Source organism: Typopeltis vanoorti, chromosome 21 (genome assembly GCF_054136105.1).
Source record: "Typopeltis vanoorti isolate ZY-2024b chromosome 21, IOZ_Tvanoo_1.0, whole genome shotgun sequence".
NCBI classification, from domain to species: Eukaryota; Metazoa; Arthropoda; class Arachnida; order Uropygi; family Thelyphonidae; genus Typopeltis; species Typopeltis vanoorti.
In genome coordinates, this window is record NC_143569.1 from 79,778,989 (window position 1) to 79,799,189 (window position 20,201).

At 37.8% G+C, this 20,201-nt stretch overlaps 1 protein-coding gene across 2 annotated transcripts in view; it reads right to left on the bottom strand.

Moving 5' to 3' along the window:
• The window catches only part of LOC150095025 (N-acetylglucosamine-1-phosphotransferase subunit gamma-like), a 149,636-nt gene that overhangs the window by 63,654 nt on the left and 65,781 nt on the right, over positions 1-20,201 (bottom strand). For both annotated transcript variants that reach the window (XM_090411382.1, XM_090411381.1), the window contains exon 4: positions 10,544-10,672. In XM_090411382.1, the coding sequence (XP_090267508.1) occupies positions 10,544-10,672 (129 nt within the window). The remainder of the gene's footprint in view (positions 1-10,543; positions 10,673-20,201) is intronic.

Sequence of the window (20,201 nt, forward strand, 5' to 3'; positions counted from 1 at the left end):
CCTCATTTTCATGAACCACTAGTAGCTCTTCATCCAACGTAGCAGTAGCACTGTGCACCATACTACATACACCTGGTTGATATATCTTAGCGAAGTGAGTACTCATTAACTGAACAATCTCCTTAGCTTCCGCCACTTGAGTACCAACTGAATTCAATAAAGTTATTCTTCTACATTCATTCTTTCTTTTGCTTTCAGCATAATGATAAAATTCTTTTGGATTGCCTTTAGTTTGCATGGCAAATTTCTTTTCATACTCTGTTTTAGCATTCCTCAAAATATTTGTAACTTTTCTGGCCTGAGCTTTATATATTTCAGAACTCCTCTCACGATATTCCTTCCACATCATCTTCTTCTTGTGGATCTCTTGCTTAATAAGGTTGCACATCCATTTCACTCCAAACCTATTTATTCTTCAAACACTAGGGATACATTCGGATACCGCCTCATTCAAGCACTTTTTCAAAGATTCCCATGCATTGCTGACATTTTTCCCATTCAGTAACTTATACCATAGTTAGATAGTATTCTCCTAAGTCCTATTTCCTGGAGTACAGTTCTTTCAATGTGATACACTGCTTGTAATCTATTTATCCCAAAATGCAAATTAAACCGACACTCATTTTGTCCATACTGGCAGCCCATTTAAATCATTCTGCAAGCTCTCCACATCGCCTTGATTAACATTACTCTACCCAATTTTTCATCATCAGCAAACAACTGAATATTTCTCTTCAGATTATTTTCTATATCACTTATGTACAAATTAAACAGTAATGGTCCTAGCACAGAACCCTTGTAGCACACTACTAGTCATCTACTTTCTCCTGGATTCTACCCCATATACCATTTTTTGGTATCTATCCATCAGCCACCCTCATACCTATAAAACTAGTGTCATATCCATCACCACCTATTCTAATTTCTATAACAGAGATCCATGTGGTATTTTGTCATATGCCTTTACAAAATCCATCAGAATCATTGTGTAGCCATTCCCTTTATCCAACTCAGCAGTCACTATTATAAAAAGTTAGTAAATTACTAAGGCATAACCAGCTCTCCACAAAGCCATGCTGTCCCTCATAGATATCATTCTTACCACCAATTCCTGAATTTGCTCTCTAACCAATTTTTCTAGTAATTTTACCACCACTCCTGATACATGGATTGGTCTATACTTTGCTACTGCAGTCTTACAGTTTTTTTATGCAAAGAAATTATTTTGTCTTCTTTCCACTCTCTTGGCACTTTGCAGAGCTGAGACTTAAAAGCCTGGTCAGAGGCAACTGGACATGCACTTAGGAAAGATCATGAAGAAATTTGTCATACAGCCCTGAAATGGAATCCACAAAGAATGAGAAATCGTGGCCATCTTAAAAATACATGGAGGAGATCAACGTTAATAGAATGTGAGAAGATTTTTGCTGAACTAAGAACAATAGCAAGAATAAGGAACCGACGGAAAGCATTTACAGACTTCCGATGTTCCTGATGGAATCTGGGAAAGAAGAAGTCAGAGGCAATGTCACATTCTTTAAAATGAAGACTGATATCACATTTAATCTCATGGTCATATTTACATTGAGATTCTGTGATCCTAAGGATTGCCAATTCATCTGCTTCTGTTCTCATCAGTCCCTATCCCATTTGGGCCACTAATGTGCAGGGATGCACAATTTTTGTGTAGACTGTTTCCACAAAAGGAGCCCTGGTGTTTGCAGTGAGCATTTCTGCTGCAAAATGATATCTTCCTAGTTGGAGGAAATGCCAACTAGACCACTAGGTGGTAGAATACCTTCATCACTTGGTGAAATACCACTACCACCACCCTGCTCTAGATTCCCTGCTCTGGAGGCCAAACATAGCATTTGCTACTTCAGGTCCCCAAGCCACCATCTCTCTCTCCCTTTCTTCTCTATGCAATGTGAGTGATTCCTTTCAAGAGCATAACCAACATGCACCCATACATTAGATCATTGCTATAAGCAATGATCTAATGCAAATTGTACAGCTATCTACCCAAATTCCAGATAATCCCTTCCATTAACTGGTTCTCCTTCCAGACACACTATAGATGTTACCTCTCCTCTCGGGAACTCCGACTGCAATCTAGTGCAAGTTTCCTGTCCTACAAAACACCCCTCCTCTGACCACAGCCAATCTCGTGTCCTCTGGCACCACAATGGTACAAAGAGGGATGATGTCCTGAACTACTACTCTTCTTTTCCAAGGCATGACTATTGCTTCTGCTCTTCTGACCCAAACACCTGCACTGAGCAAGTCACTGAAATCATCCCTCATTCCATTCAAAATTCCTGTGCACTTTCCAAGCCCTGGTTCAACATAAAATGTATGAAAACAGTCATAGAAAAAACTGAGCTTACCATAGGTAAATTGCATCAAGAACTCAAGCTTCATATTCAGCCTATACAGAAGCATGCAATAAATGTAAATCAACTATCTTCAAATCCAAATCCAACTTCATAAAAGCTACTAGCAGAAAACTCATCTCTTGTCCAAATGGTAGCTGTGCCTTCTGGTCCCTCACAAAAAACCATTGAACATAACTTCCACTTAACTGCACTCCCATCTATATGGCACTACTGCTGTTACAGCACCCAAAGAAAAGCTGACCTAGCATTCACTCTTTTCCTCTAACTCCTCTATAGATGACAAAGGCAAATCACCTCCTTCCACAGCAGCAACTGAGCACCATATGCTGCCTGTGGCCTTTCAGCAGAAAGACGTAAGAAGAATATTAAACAACCTGAACACTACAAAGTTGTCTTCACAATGGCATCTCTCCTATTGTACTTAAACATGCTCTAGAGCTAACATCTGTCCTCCATCATCTCTTCAATCTTTAATACTCAGCTGGCACCTATCCCATCTCATGGAAACTAACATATATCCAACCCATTCCAAAAAGGGAGGGTCCAACTACCAACCAATTGCCATCACCTCAATCCTCTCCAAAATAATGGAGAAAGTTATCAATGGTTAACTTCCTCACTACCTACAAGTTCACCAGTTAATCAACAACCACCAGTATGGATTCCACCAATTCAGAACCATGGCCTTGGCTTACATCACTCACCACTGCATACGTGCCATAGAAATGTTCAGAGAAACATGTGCTGTTGCCCTTGACATTTCCAAGGCTTTCAATTGTGTTTGGCATAAGGCCTCCTTTACAAACTTCCTTCCTTCAGTCTACCTGCCACTGTCTGTAACTGGATAGCCAGCTTTCTCTCTGGTCATTCACTGCATGTCATAGTGGATGGCACCCTCTCTTCAAGCTTTGCCACCAATGCAGTAGTACCTCAGGACTCTATTCTCCTTCCTACCCTCTTTCACTTATACGTAAATGATCTACTCTCAATCACTCTACAAATCTTATCCATGAGCTTCCAACAATAGCACTTCATTCATCCTACTCCTTTGCCAAACCATGTAGTTCCCAGAACTGTCTTAAACACCAATCTCCATACCATCCTTCAATGGGATAAGGATAACCTAGTCACCAAAACACAGTCCTGCCTTTTCTCTCACAAAAAGGATCTCAGCTCACCTTCCCTAATCCTCAGTAATATGCACATCATAAGACAGGATGCTCTTTCTTTCTCTCTCTCCTTGGGCTGACATTTACCTTCAGCCTCTCTTGGCACAAATACATCACATCAATACCTTCCTCAGCATCTAAAAAACTAGGCATTTTTTTCCACTCAAGAAGCTATTTTACACTCACCCAGCTACTAACCCTATATAAATCTCAAATCTGCCCATCCTTAGAATACTGCATGCACACAACTGGGATAGTGCATCTAAAAATCTCCTTAAAAATTTTTGATGCTGTCCAGAGAAGAGCAATTCAGCTCATAGATGACCCTCCCCTTACAGGCTCACTTTGACCAGTGAATTGGTAAACACATCATTCCTCCACTTGCTGTTAGGCCTGTTAAAACCAGAGCAACTGCTGTCCAACATCCCTCTTCTTCTGGAACAGCCTCCCTCATGATGTGTTTCCAACATCTTCAACCTCTTTAAGAAGAATGTCAATAGGCTTCTTCTTTCTTAACCCACATCTACTCATGTTTGGAATAAATATAAAAAAAAATGTCAGCACTTACCTCACTTGGATGACACCCCGCAAAGTGGTCACTCAGTAACTCAACTAACTCATCTGATTCAGTCAACCTCCCTGCCATCAGCACTTGTTATAGTTAACCTTCCATAGTCATTCTTCCTCTTACTTGTCACATATTGAAAGAATTCTTTGGGATTTCCTGTGTACTGTTTGGTTAGTTTCTTCTAATTGATTTTGTCTTCTTTACCATGCTGGTCACCTTCCTCCTTATATACCCTTCATCAGGGGCACTCGTGCATAGGCACTGTGGAACTGTAGCACCCCCCAATTTTTCTCGATATATAAATATATTTATTAATTTATTTATATTTGCTTGTAATATTTAATTTTATCATCAACAATCCTATACAATTCTCTTATTTTGTATAAAAAATAATAAAAATCCATCTTGTAGCACTTAGGAGGGCAAAGGAAGGTAGCACCACTGTGTTTACATAGTGTCATATTGCTAGTATTGGCTATGCACACAAGCATATGCACGGCATAGTGAGATGCAAGCTATTAGCATAATGCAGCACTGTCCATCGCGCAGTCCCACTGCTGTTTATATGCAGTTTGTGCCAGTAGTAAAGTATTCGTAGTGCTTATCATGTTTACTCCATCTCTTTAAATATTTGGACATTGCAATTAAAGACATAACATTTATTATAGTTTTTATTTTAGAACATTATTTGGGTTATGATAATGGATTTTATTTTTAAGTCATTTTGAATTATACCAAAGTGTATAATTTTATCGATAATCAACAATATTTTTTCATGTTTAATTTTTTTTTTTTTTAATTTTTACCATAACTTTTGATATTTTATCCAAATACGTATACACTGTACTTACAGTGTGTATGCATATTTCGAAAGTTGCAGCACCCCCATGATTTCAAGCCACAAGCTGCCACTGCCCTCCACAATGCACTTTCTTTTTTGGTAACTCCTGATTAATAATACTACTCATTGATCTAACTCATTCGTAATTAACCCTTCTAACCTTTTGCTCTGAACTGTTTCCTCCAGGTACCTCTTAACTATCTCCCATGCACTGCTGACTTCCATTCCTTGAACAACCTACCCAAATAATATGCATAAAATTTTGCCACATGCTGTATTTCTCAACACCCGAGTGCATAAAAGTATAAAATCATTGACGAAAGGAAGGGCTTTTCTGCCTGCATTATATTATTTTGAAAGTTTATTTTTCACTTGGTTAGAGTATAATAAATTTAGTTTAATCCTTTATCCAAGTGTGAGCAAACAAAGTTTGCGCCTGAAAGTATCTTCAGGACTGGGGTAAGGTGGTACAACACCAGGGCAACTCGTTGCAAAGGTGGAGCTAGCTACCAACACTCCTGTCTCAGTATCTCCTATAATGCAAAACACATCTCCTTGCGGATATGTCTAATGTTATGAATTAAGGGAAGGGCCACTACCCAGACTAGTTTCGACCTTTATTGAGGTCTCTTCAGTGGGAGCCAGGCCCAAGTTGAGATACCAGGCAGAAGCATTAGCAGGTCATCTCTACCTATACAACGTTACCTTTGCAACGAGTTGCCCTGGTGTTGTACCACCTTACCCCAGTCCTGAAGAAACTTTCAGGTGCAAACCTGTTTGCTCACACTTGGATAAAGGATTAAACTAAATTTATTATACTGCATTATATTAGTTGCACCATTGGTAACAGTAATGCACTGTGGCATTCATCCGTATGTGCCGGTTGGCTTTAAAACAGTTATGAATGAAGCAGTAAAACTACAGGGCATCCCCTTTGAATGCATGTATTTTTAAAACTTTGTGTGAAAAAATGGACAGTGAACTTGTGCAACTTTAATTTCATATTGAAGTTTGCTGGATATCATGTGGAAAAGTTCTTACTCATTTTAGGAATTACAATTCCTTGAATGTTTGAACTTGAATAAACAATTAAATACTTTATAAGTATTTTTTTTGGTATAATTCACGATATATTCCAATCCTATCCTAATTTTCCACTGTGAAATATTAAAGCTGTATATGATATGCCTACTACTCCATGACAGCGAATGTCAAGTATTTTACTTTTCCGATCGCATGCATGATTTGGCTTTTCCAACTGGTATACCTAGCCAATATATTGAGCATCTTGAATGGTTTTTGAACCTTGCTTTGCAAGGAAAAGATGTCATTATGTTTAATTTTCTTGATAAGAACAATTTGTACAAAAAACTGGAACTATGGCAGAAACTCTTCGATCAAAATTTTGAGTTTCACAACTCTGAATAATTTCATGATTACAGCTGGAGAAAAAAAATTTAACCTGATGACTGAAGACTTCAAACAGTGTCTATGAGGCCTACTTGAGCCATTTAAAAAAATATTTTCCAGAACCAGTGACAAGATATGAGTAGACATCAAGAATCCATTTACAAACAGATACACTGCCTTGTTCAGGGAGAGAAGTTTAACAGACTTTTAGCTCCACATACAGTCAGAATATCCTGGACTCACCAATTTAGTAATGAAGTACTTACTGCCATTCTTCTGAACTTATAATAGCAAAGGTGAGTTTTTAACACTTCTATATAATATACTACTAGTATACTACTACTACTACTACTAGGGTAATAGACTGCAAACAATCCAAACTAGTACAAAAACCAAGTGACGCCAGCAGCCACCAAGAACACCAGCATGCAGGCACTGCATAGGAAACATGCAGGACCCTTGGGGTCAAATCCATGCCTTACAGAACCTTGCATATCCACTTCACCAACATTCGTGGCCTCAACTCTAACCTCAACAGCACCCACTACCACCTGCAGTCCACCAAACCCCCACCTACTCTTTTTAACCGAAACTCAAATCTCACCTTCCCCCAGCACTATTCATCTCAAACTTCCTAATTATACACTATTTAACTCCTTTTGACCCAAGGGTGGCATATATCTGTCTGTGCATATATCCGCTCTGACATACCCTGCCAGAGAACAACTAGCTTGGAATTGCCCGACTTCAACCTTCTTTGGCTGAAGATATCCCTCCCCCACTCAGTCAAATTCATCTGTTGTCTCTATTGCTCTCCTAACACCACCAATCACTCAGAGCTCTTTCATTTCCTCTCCTAAAAGTTGATTTTCTCCAGTTCCACTCCCCAAACAGCAAAATCATCCTCCTGGGTGATTTCAACGTCCATAACACCAATTGGCTTTCCTCTTCCAGTCATACAGATCCTGCAGGCAGAGATGCTGAAACATTTGCAGTCACTAATGATCTCACACAAATTGTTCAAAAACTGACCAGAATACCAGATAACCCAAACCACTCCCCAAATACTCTAGATCTCTTCCTTTACTAATTACCCCTCCAAATATGCAGTGAATGTAGTAAGTCCCCTGGGTAATTCTGATCACAATTTAGTGCTTATCTCCTCCCCCATGCAACAATGCCTACACAGTTACTCCCACACAAGAGTAGTTTGGCATTATAATAGTGCCAAATGGGACAGTCTCCGAGACTACTATGCTTCATTCCCATGGTTAGACTACTGTTTGTCTTCCAGTCCAGACATGCATCGAACACATCACCAAAGTGATCCTCGCTGGCATGAAAGCACATATTCCCCACACTACTCAGACCTGCTATCCCCTAACTAAACCTTGGTTCTCCAAAAAATGTGCCAAGGAAGTACAAATGAAAAATCAGGCATACCACAACTGGCTCAAATCAAGAACCCCATCCTCATTCAATGCCTACACTGAAGACTGAAACAAATGCAAGAAAACTATCAATACTTCCAAAACAGATTTTGAACGGGCAAAAAGCAGGAAGCTTGCAATCTGTCCAAACGGACGCGTGCCTTTTGGTCCCTTGCCAAGACAATTGGCCGTAACTTTTGCCCTACACTATTCCCACCTCTATCATACCCAGATGGCTCATTTGCAACATCACCCATAGAAAAAGCTAACCTCCTGGCATCACATTTTGCCTCCAATGCACACATAACTGACAATGGCAAATGCCCTCCAGTCATTCCAACTGCCCAACATACAATGCCCCCTATATCCTTTTGCCAAAAAGACGTCACAAACCTGCTGTATAAATTAGACACAAAAAAAGTCTCCTGGCCCAGACGGAATTCCTCCAATTATTCTGAAGGTCTGTGCATCTGAACTAACTCCTATCCTATGTCACCTGTACACACACTCTTACTCCACTGGTATATATCCCAAAACCTGGAAATTGGCCTATATTCAACCCTTTCCTAAAATGGGTGTTTGTGGCAGTGATTTGTCACTGCCATCTAACGGTAGTTAGATGGCAGTGACAAATCACTGCCATCTAACTACCGCCCTATCTCACTCACTTCAGTCCTATCTAAAGTAATGGAGAAAATCATCAACTCTCAAATCCTAATCTACCTTGAAGGTACCCAGCTATTAAGCGACCACCAGTACGGATTCCACCAAAACTGTTCAACAGGAGATCTACTCTCACACATCACCCATCACTAAACAAGTGCTATGGAGAAATTCGGCAAATCCCAAGTAGTTGCACTTGATATCTCCAAGCCTTTTACCGAGTCTGGCACAAAGGCTTACTAAGCAAACTCCCATCATTTGGACTGCCTCAGGACTTCTGCAGATGGATTGCCAGCTTCCTGTCTGGAGGCACACTATGTGTGATGGTAGATGGCTCCCTATCCTCTCACCATCCAACTAATGCCAGGGTTCCTCAAGGCTCAGTTCTCTCACCGACCCTCTTCCTTCTATATATCAATGATCTACTTCAGTTGACCTCTAACCCAATACACAGTTTTGCAGATGATAGCACACTACATTCCTCCCTTTCATTTGACAAGCTCTACCCTACACAACTCACTTCAACCCACAGAACATCAACCACTATTGCCCTTAATTCCGACCTCCAAGCCATCCTCCGATGGGGGCTCAAACAACCTTGTCAACTTCAACGCTAGTAAAACCTAGTTCTGTCTTATTTCTCACAAAAAAGAACCATTTTCCCCCAGCATTGTTTTCGATAACACTCAAATTCACAGACAAGACAAAATTTCTCTTCTCGGAATTACCTTGACATCAAGCCTCTCCTGACATAAACACATCACAATCATTGCATCCTTAGCTTCCAAAAAACTAGGTTTTCTCTTTCGCTCAAGACACTACTTCACCTCTAAATAGCTGTTAACACTATACAAGTCACAAATCCGCCCAGCTCTCGAATACTGCTCTCACATCTGGAGTGGGGCTCCAAAAAAGCTCCCTCAAAATGCTTGACTCAATACAGAGGAGAGCAATTAGACTAATAAATGACCCATCCCTCACCAACTCGCTCCCCTCACTTTCACATAGACGCTTGGTCTCTGCAATCTGTATATTCTATAAATACTTTCACGGGAAAGGTTCATCTGAAACAGCATCAATAATTCCCCCACCCTGTACCAAGCCCAATGGAACATGTACAGCTGCCACCCAACATCCTTTTACAGTACACCTCAAAACCCACAGAACAAGTTTCTTCTCCTACTAATTCATCCCTGCTACTGCAGTACTGTCGAACAGTCTTCCCCCTGACGTATTTCCCAAGGAATACAATATACAGGTGTTCAAATCAAATGTAAACAAGTTTCTCCTTTCACAACCCATCACCCATATACTAACGTACCATAGGTTGACCAGCCAACCTCCTGTATATGGGCCCAACATAAAATAAAATAAAATAAAAATTCTTTTGCTAAAAACAAAAAACAGAAATAGACTAAATGTGGAGCCAAATACGAGACTAATATTCACCAGTTTGGAACCTCTCATATGTTTATTGATGTCTGAAAATAAATCAGTGCAATTCTTTGAATCAATATATTTAATAAATAATTTTGTACTTAGTTTTTAAACAAACTTAATCCCTTAAATGTTTGAACTTGAATAAACAATGAAATGCTTTATAAGTATCTCACTTTTTTTTGGTATAATTCAAAATATATTCCAATCCTATCCTAATTTTCCACTGCAAAATATTAAAGCTGTATATGTTTTGCCTACTACTCCACAATTCTGCACTCAAAGGACAGCATACAAAGGCTCACCTCTGGTAGTAAAATATAACCTATCAGTAAAAGGTGGGATATGGGACTAGTGGGCCATTAAGTTATAGCTTTGGGCCAATTGGGCCACAGCCCTGCAGCTGCTCCAGAAAAGTGAGAAACACTGATCTAGGCAATATAAGAACTAATACAACAATCTTAATAATATGTCAACATTAAAATCAGAAACCTGCCTCCTGCTTCATTGTTAAATCAACATGTTACTATCCAACTGAGCTAAATATAATGAAGTTATATTATATATAAATTCTATGCTTATTTAAATTAATGTTCTAAAAAAAACAGTGATTGGGTGGAAGAACTTACTGATCCTGAGTAAGATTATAGCATTTTCCTAATAGACGTTTTAAATGTAAAGGACCAGAAAAGTTAGCAGGCTTGGCTCTTGCTACTAGAGTTTCTTGGGTTTCAGTGTCCAACACATTGCCAATATATCTAAAACAAAGTCAAAATTATGAACAGAAATAATTACTGATACACTATTTGAATATATTATTTCTATTTCTTAGCAGTAACATTGATTTGCTGGGTTGAATAAAATGATACCTGAAAAATTATATTCATTTTCTCATATTCCCATTTTACTATAGAATAAATAAACAGTAAAAGTTTTTGCATAAATATTTATCTTTGAGACTTTTTCCCTTTTTCTGTGCTAAAAGCAGTTGACTTCAAGGAAGTATTTTTTATGTTACAGTTAGAGAAATGCTTCTCTGATTGGTTTCAAACTTGTATGGAGGAGCAGTATCAAGGAGGTAGAAGGTTGCAAGTGGGGTCCCACAGGGTTCAGTACTGGGACCTGTATTGTTTAATCTCTATATCAATGACATTGTCAATGGGTTACAGGAAGATAATCAGTTGTTTGTAGATGATGTGAAGCTGGGAAGGATTATTAGCAATAGTGCAGATGTAGTAGACCTGCAAGAGGATTTGAATCAACTGGACAGATGAGCAAATGATTCAGGTATCGGTTTAATGCAGCTAAATGTAGTCTTGAAGTTTGGGATACATCAATGGGGGGGAGGCTGCATACTCTGTTGGAAAAACTGTAATGGAGGAAGTGGGGGAGGCAAGGGATCGGAGTATGATGATCGATAGAAACCTGAAATTCAGGGAACATACTGTAAAGGTAGTGAAAGTAACTCAGAAGACTGCTGCAATACTGAGAAGGACACTGACCTGCAGAGATAAAGGAGTTGTCATTCCATTGTATAAAATCTGATCAGACCACACCTGGATTATTGTACTCAAATTTGGTCCCCAGGATTTGAATGGGATAAATTAATTGTGGAAAGGGTACAGAGGCAGATAACAAACATGGTTTCAGGACTGTACAATGTTAGTTAAATTATTATTATGATTCAGGCCTCCATGGGGGGCCTATCCTAGAAAACACAAAGTCTATCATACATAATATACACATAATTTAATAAGTTAATTTAATTAACTTATCGAGTTCAGTTTTACAAGGGTGTCATTCAAAATATTATAGAAAATACGATGTATTGTTTTTTATAAAATATGAATTAATTAATTAAATTAAGGGGATATTAAATCCCACATTATTTCAAAGCCAAATAAGAAACTCAAAGATAGGAATCAAAGACTTTCATGCTGAATATAGCAAACTATAAAAGTTTCAGCAAATTGTAGCATAAGCTAAAGCACATAGTTCCACACTAGGGCAACTCGTTGCAAAGGTGAGGAAAGTTCTGATCACTATTCTTAGTATTGCCCATAATAATGTAAAACATATCTCCTAGGAGATGTATGATGTTATACATTATGGTGGAAGGTCACTACCCAGACTGGTTTCGACCTTTTTTGAGGTCTCATCAGTGAGTGGGTAAACCAGGTAATACTGCGGTTATATCGAAAAGAACTTTTATACTTTGCTATACGAGTTGCCAAAAAGGTGCACCCATAAATTACTTAAAATAAAAGGGCCAATAGGCTTCGCTTCAGCGATGTAACATTATTTAAATTAAGGGGATATTATAAGAAATTTAGTTTAATCCTTTATCCAAGTGTGAACAAACAAACTTTGCACCTGAAAGTATCTTCAGGTCTGGGGGTAAGGCAGTGCAACTCGTTGCAAAGGTGGAGCAAGCTAACTCCTATCTCAGTATCTCCCATAATGCAAAATACATCTCCTTGAGGATATGTATAATGTTATGCATTAAGGGAAGGGCCACTACCCAGACTAGTTTCAACCTTTATTGAGGTCTCTTCAGTGGGAGCCAGATCCAAGTGGACATACCAGGCAGAAGCATTAGCAAGGTCATCTCTACCTATAGGAGTTGCCAAATGGTGTGCCACCTTTTTATTAAATTACTCTGGATTTAGAGAAAGATGTTGAAAGTTTATTTTTCACTTCGTTAGATTTTCAACATCTTTCTCTAAATCCAGAGTAATTTAATAAAAAGGTGGCACACTGTTTGGCAACTCCTATAGATGACCTTGCTAATGCTTCTGCCTGGTATCTCCACTTGGGCCTGGCTCCCCCTGAAGAGACCTCAATAAAGGTCGAAACTAGTCTGGGAGTGGCTCTTCCTTTAATGCATAACATTATACATATCCGCAAGGAGATGTGTTTTGCATTATGGCTGATACTGAGATAGGAGTGATGTTAGCTTTCTCCACCTTTGCAACGAGTTGCCCGGTGTTGGCAGCCACCAAAAAAGGCACAGACTTTGTTTGCTCACACTTGGATAAAGGATTAAACTAAATATATTATAGTCTAACCAAGTGAAAAATAAACTTTCAACATAAGGGGATATTAAATCCCACATTATTTCAAACCCGAATAAGAAACTCGAAAAAGAGTTTTTGATAACTTGTTTGACCTTTTTGACAACTCGTATAGCAAAGTATAAAAGTTCTTTTCGCTATAACCTCAGTATTACCTAGTCTACCTACTCACTGATGAGACCTCAATAAAGGTCGAAACTGGTCTGGGTAGTGACCTTCCACCATAATGTATAACATCATACATCTCCTAGGAGATGTGTTTTACATTATTATGGGAAATACTAAGAATAGTGATCAGAACTTTCCCCACCTTTGCAACGAGTTGCCCTAGTGTTGAACTATGTGCTTTAGCTTACTCTACAATTCGCCGAAACTTTTATAGTTTGCTATATTAGGCATGAAACTCTTTGATTCCTATTTTTGAGTTTCTTATTTGGCTTTGAAATAATGTGGGATTTAATATCCCCTTAATTTAAATAATGTTACATTGCCGAAGTGAAGCCAATTGGCCCTTTTATTTTAAGTAATGAATTAACTACTTTGTGTAATGTATTCAATATTACCTGTGTAACTATAGTGTTTAAAAACAGAGGAAAGGGATTATGCCTTATTAGTATAGTGAACCAGAAAAAAAAAAAAAAAGGATATTAAGCTGGCTAGATTAAAGAAGAAATAAGATAAGCACATCGAAAAGGAAAGGTTCGCAACAACTTACAAACATTTAGGCACCTAAAACAAAGACTTTCGGCAAAAGAGAACACACGTCATCGAGTCAGAAGATGATCACGGACACTTCGGAGTCAAAACAAAGAACGAGGAGGATTTTTAAGAGAGGGCAAAAAAAAGGGAGAGGGGATGATTAGGAGTTCTTGGCTGAAAGTTTTGTAGCTCGTACCTCTTGACCCTGAGAGTACACTCATAGTTTATCATTGAGGTTTTGTCAACAGTCCTTCTCACTGAAGTTCTCTGGGCAGTTCCCAAGGCACGTTTGCTGATGTATCCCATAGTATAGTAGGCCACACTCCTTGCGATCTCAAGCAGAACTGACCGAGGTCCGATGGATAAACATCAAAAACAAAATCATAGTCTCCTCAGTTACTTACTAATGTAAACAACAGGCAGCCACCAGCTGAGGAAGAAAGAAAAAAGGAAGGAAGAATATCGTTTGCTACTCTTGCCAGGACAACTGCGACGGTATAAAGGGTACTGAAACGTCCAAGTTAAAGAAAGAAGTATCCAGATCAAGGCAAAGATATGAGATGTTCCAATGGAAACTTTGTTCATAGTAAAGGACTGTTAGTAGATGTAGTAAAGGAAAAACTGTGAGTAACCACATCATATCGATGTTCTTGGATTGTGAATATGTATAATTGTATGTCTTTGTAAAGCAAGAGTCTGTCCTAATTTTGTAAAATACTGAATAATGTGTTAGAGTTGCATGTAGGCAGTTTTATTGTGCAATGTATTTTTTTGAAGTTAGCTATGCTGGGAGAAACAGTTATTCCCCATCACTTGTCTAGTATGTAATTACAATTTTCTAGTTAGAAAAAATGCTTTGTTGAACAACATTAGGATCTGATCATTGCCAATGCACTATCTTGAAAAATTTACGAACCTGTGTATTTATTAGATATTGCCACGACTTGCTATATGGTTAAGAGAAATTTGATTAGATATTGCCTATAATCCATTTTTCGATTCCTTACTTTCTATTATTCAGTCTGATTGGCACAGTCGAAAATCAAACAAATTCGTCAGACCAAAAAGCGTGAGAAATTGAATAAACTGCAATCGTATAGACGGATATAACTATATTAGAGTCTGCTACATGTGAGGTAGGAAGGGCAAGAGCAGGAAGATGGGGGAGGACACAAATTAAGATAGAGAGAAATAACATCATAGGTTAGATAAGCTTTGTAAGACAGCACAGTTGATTCAGTATAGAGCAGCAATATTCAACCAGTGTGCCATGAGATTTATGAAAACAAATTAATTGAAAAAAATAATGTCATAATTTGCGCATTTATTTATTAATGTCTGTTCCAGCTTCTTGTGTGTATAAAACAATCAAAATTATGCCTATTTTTTGCCAGATCATCAAAAAAATTAAAAGAATATATTTTTAGTGTGCCGCAGAATTTTAATAATTAGTCTAGGTGTGCCATGTTATGAAAAAGGTTGAAAATCATTGGTAGAGAGCACTAAATATAAGGTAAGCAAGACTTTTTTTAAACTGGTGAAGTCTAAGAAATAATAACAATTAAAACATAAGAAACAACAAAACCTAAATAAATAAGTAAAAATTAAATTTTATATCAGCGTGCTGTAATACTACTGTGATTTTTTTTTTTTTTTTGGAACATATTTAAAAAAAAAAAAAAAAACACTTGGTCAAATCTGCTTGACCATGATTTTCCAAGACAAAAAAATAAATATTTTCCAGTTCAAACAAATATAATTTCATATCATATTAGCAATCAGTTTGTACTTTGGAATAAAATCATCCACAAGATGTGATGCCACAGAATAGATATTATCAGAATATGCTCAATGTATTATTTGAAGGTTTTTTTTTCATATTTATTAGTATTACGGGTAACTCCAAGGAGTCCTTAGACTCATCGAGGGAGGCCCTAAACATCATGTCAAGAACTATTCAGCATTTGCACAGTATCTATCATACTCTGCATTGAACTCATTCACAGTCATGGTACACAACAGACTCTGGCAACCTATTCCACTCATTCACCACTCTCCAAGTAAAAAACCTAGTTCTAACACCCTTGCTAATCACACTCTTACTCAGTTTCCATGGATCGCCCCTAGTTCTCCCACCACCACACCTGTTCTGAAAAATTTTCTCTGAATTGATCTTGTAAAAACTCCTCGGTAATGTGAATGTCTCAATCATATCATCCCTTTTCCACTTATCAACCAGCTTCTGTAACTCACAAATCTTCAACCTGTTCTTGTACGGTTCATTCCATAGACCTACTACCATGTTATGGTAGTAGGTCTATGGAGAGACTTGGTCACTCGCCTCTGGATCCTCTCTACCCCCTTCTCATCACCAAGAAACCCTGGCACCCAGATAGTCTGCATGCAGTAGTCAAGATGGGGGTCTTATAAAGGTTTGATGAAGATGAACAATAACCTGCTTGTCTCTGCTCATCAAAGTTTTCTATAGTAACCAAGTGATTTGATCAGCTGCTTTAGCCACTTTTGCAGAGCTCCCTAAACTTTAACTCCCTATCCACTAGCACTCCCAAGTCTCTGGCTTCATCAATTTCATGAGGTTCCACCAATGTGGTACTGCTGATAATCTTTTCACTCCAAAATGCATAACATTACACTTTGACATCCATTCTCTTTGCCCAGTCTGCCAATCTATCCAGATCATCCTGTAAAATTTTGGCATCATTAACTATTGCTCTACTCAACTTTGCATCATCAGCAAAAACAGTTCTTCTCAGATAAGGGAGGGCAAAAAAAAAAAAAAAAAAGAGAGAGAGAGAGGAGATGATTAAATAGCAGCGGTTCAAGAACAGAACCCCCTGCAGCACACAACTAGTCACAGGCCTTCTTCTGGATTCTACTCCTGAATAAACTACTCACTGATATCTCTCCATCAACCACCCTCCTATCCATCACACCAATCCCATATCCATCTACAGGTGCTGCAGTTTAACTGATTAGAATTTCATGTGGTATACTGTCAAAGGCCTTAGCAAAGTCCAGCAGTATCACTGTAAATCCATTACCTTTATCCAACTCGGCCGTCACTGTATTATAAAACATGAGCAAGTTACTGAGGCATGATTTGCCCTGCTGCTCCAATACAGTATCCCATTTCCATCTATCCATTCCTGTATTTTGCTCCTGACCAACTTCTCCAATACTTTGACAATGACTCCTGATATGCTGATCGGTTGGTAATTTGTACAGCAGTCTTGGAGCCTCTTTCATTCAACAGAACTATTTACCACTCTTTCCACCCCCCCCCCTTAGGACTAACCCAGAGCTGAGACTTGGATTAAACAATATGGTCAAGGGCACTGAAAATTCCTTTGTCACTTCACATAAGACTCAAGCTGGTATGCCATCCAATTCCCACAGATGTATTCACATTAAGGTTCTGTAATATGCTGTTCATCTCCATTTCATTTATTTAAGTTCCCATACAAGCCATCAGTTCCCTCATTCCTGCAATATCACCACCTGGATGATATACTCTTGCAAAGTTTTTTTTTTTTTTTTTTTTGGTCATTTAAATATTACAACTTGAGCTTTTTCTTGGTTTTATTCGTTGACCAGATATTTGTAAATGATATGCATGAATTGTCAACAAGTTTCACCAGCTATTCTGTCTGGCTCCTTCAGGACAAATATAGCGGTACAAATTAACATTTGCTAGTAAAAAAAAAAAAAAAAGAAGAATGGAGTAACACAGTCATAAATTAAAACTGGCACGTAACATCATAAGCATGGAATGTGGTTTATCAGTCATTGTTTATTGAGCACATTATATAGTTTTTAGCAAAATGAAATTCTGGTAAGCTGGGTGAACTTGTTAGGCTTTTCCAGATGTCTTTCAGAATCATTCCTTGATTTTTGTTTAGATTTTCTCCAGAGTGGAGTACAACCACGGCTTCTTTGAAGTTTCTACATCGAAAATCTTCTTCTTCTATATAAGGCATGGAGCTGTTATCCCAATCGATGGTGTGGTTAGAGGTCAAGAAATGACGGGCCAATCCTGAAGTATCTGTTCTGTTGTTGTTCACGTCCACTACATGTTCTTTTTTTCAAATTTCCAGACTTCATGTTTGCCCTATGTAATTTAATCCACAGGAACATGGGATGTTGTATACACTGGCATATTTGAAGAAGGCATTAATGTCCTTAGGAGATTTTAAAATGTGCCGTATTGTCTTAACAGGTTTGAGAGAAACTCTGACGTTCAAAGACAAGGAGTTTGGCTATTTTTGTTGACACTGAGCCTGCATAAGGGATGACGATGGACGATGTATATTGCACGACAGGAGGTTGCTGCTGTGGAGGGTTTCTATGAAGAATCTTTTTGATTATATTTCTTGGTAACCGTTGTTTACTAGGGTTTGAGATATGAGAGTGAGTTCATCGAGGAGATTTTTTCTTCTGAGATAATATTGGTCACTCTATTTTTAAGCATATGTATTATGCTGAGTTTTGTGCAATATGGTGAGACGATTTGAAGTGCAGGTAATGTCCAGTGTCTGCTGGTTTTCGATAGATTGTGAGCTGGATTTGTCCATTCCCTTGTTTCTTTATTAGTGTATCTAGAAAAGGCAATTGGCTATTATTTTCAAGCTCTAACATGAACTGTATTTTTTGGTGGAAGGAATTTATTTTTATAAGGAAATCAAATAAAGTAGTTTCTGTGCCTCTCCAAATTATGAAAACATCATCTACGTATCTGCACCAAACCAATGGCTTTGGATTTAATCTGGAAAGGATGTCAGCTTCTAGTTTTTCCATGAACAGATCAAACATTCTTCTTTTTTTTTACTAGCAAACGTTAGTTTGTACCGTTATACTTGTCCTGAAGAAGCCAGACAGAATAGCTGGTGAAACTTGTTGACAAGTCATGCATATCATTTACAAATATCTGGTCAACACATAAAACCAAGAAAAAGCTCAAGTTTTAATATTGAAGTGACCAAATACAAAACAAAAATGAACAGGCTCGATGGCTACACAAAGCATAAGGTACGTTCCTTTGAAAAACTCAAATGTAAAAAAGCTAGAATGTTAAACCATTTAACCTTCTTGAAAAGATGTAGACAATTCAACATCATTCCCAAGTTTTTAACTATTAAAGAGCAATTACAATCAAAAAGAGTGAAATGCATTTACTTTAAGGCATATTTGTCTTTACTCCATGAAAGAATTCAACACCTTAGATTTTTACTTAGTAAAGTAGACCTCAGATGCTTAGAACTTTTTGAAGACATCTCTAACAGCATAGATAGCAACCTATGGAATATTCTTGACCGCATAGTTCAAAATAGTTTTGACAAGGTTTTCTAACCATAAAAAATCTCGAATAAAAAAATTCGAGAGACTTTATGAAAGAAAATACAACTCAAGACCGAGTCTCCCAGATGAAAAAGTCATTTTCAATCTTTCAGACTATACATTATCAAAACCAGAAGCCAACATACTAAAGAAAGGTTTCAACTTCGCTATCACTCCAGATCACATTCCAAAGATTGATATAATTAGCAATATAGAAAAGGCACTTCTTCATTTCCAGAAGCAGTAGCAAATGATATCTGATTAAAAAGCATTATCATCCTTTCAACTTCAAAACCACCAAAACTTAATATAACTCCTATTGAAAAGCGAGCCCCCTCAAACCTAAAGAAGAACAAAGATATAATCATCCAAAAGGCAGATAAAGGCAACTCAAAAGTCATTTTTAACACCAAAGACTACATAACAAAGATCACTGAGTTAGTTTCAGACACGTCAACCTATCGCATATTAGATTTCGATCCAACTCTCAAAAATCAAAAAGAGACTAATAACCTATTACAGAACATGACTAGGTGGTCTTCAGACTTCCAATAAAGTCTGAAATCTCTACATCCAATGACGGCACGCTTATATGGTGCACCAAAAGTGCACAAAATTGGAGTTCCGCTCTGCCCGATCATTGACAGAAGAAATTCTTCTACATATCTATTAGCTAAATATCCAGCCCATTTTTTGAAAGATAATATAATATAAAAAAATCAGAGTCCTTCATAAAGAATTCTAAACATTTTATTGAAAAATTAAAAGGCATCTCCATCTTAAAAACAGACATCCTCGCAAGCTTAGACGTGGTTTCATTATTTACCAACACACCTATTGAAGAAGTTATCAAGTTCCTAGACAATCTCTATCCACATGACAGCACAGCTTTTTCACCATTGCTTCAAATTGAATTATTTCAAAGTGAATGACAATTTATGAACAACTTAATGGCTTAGCCATGGGCAGTCCTTTATCATTTCCCTGGCTAATCTGTTCATGGAAAAACTAGAAGCTGACATCCTTTCCAAATTAAATCCAAAGCCATTGGTTTGGTGGAGATACATAGATGACCTTTTCATAATTTGGAGAGGCACAGAAACTACCTTATTTGATTTTCTTACAAAAATAAATTCCTTCCACCAAAAAATACAGTTCA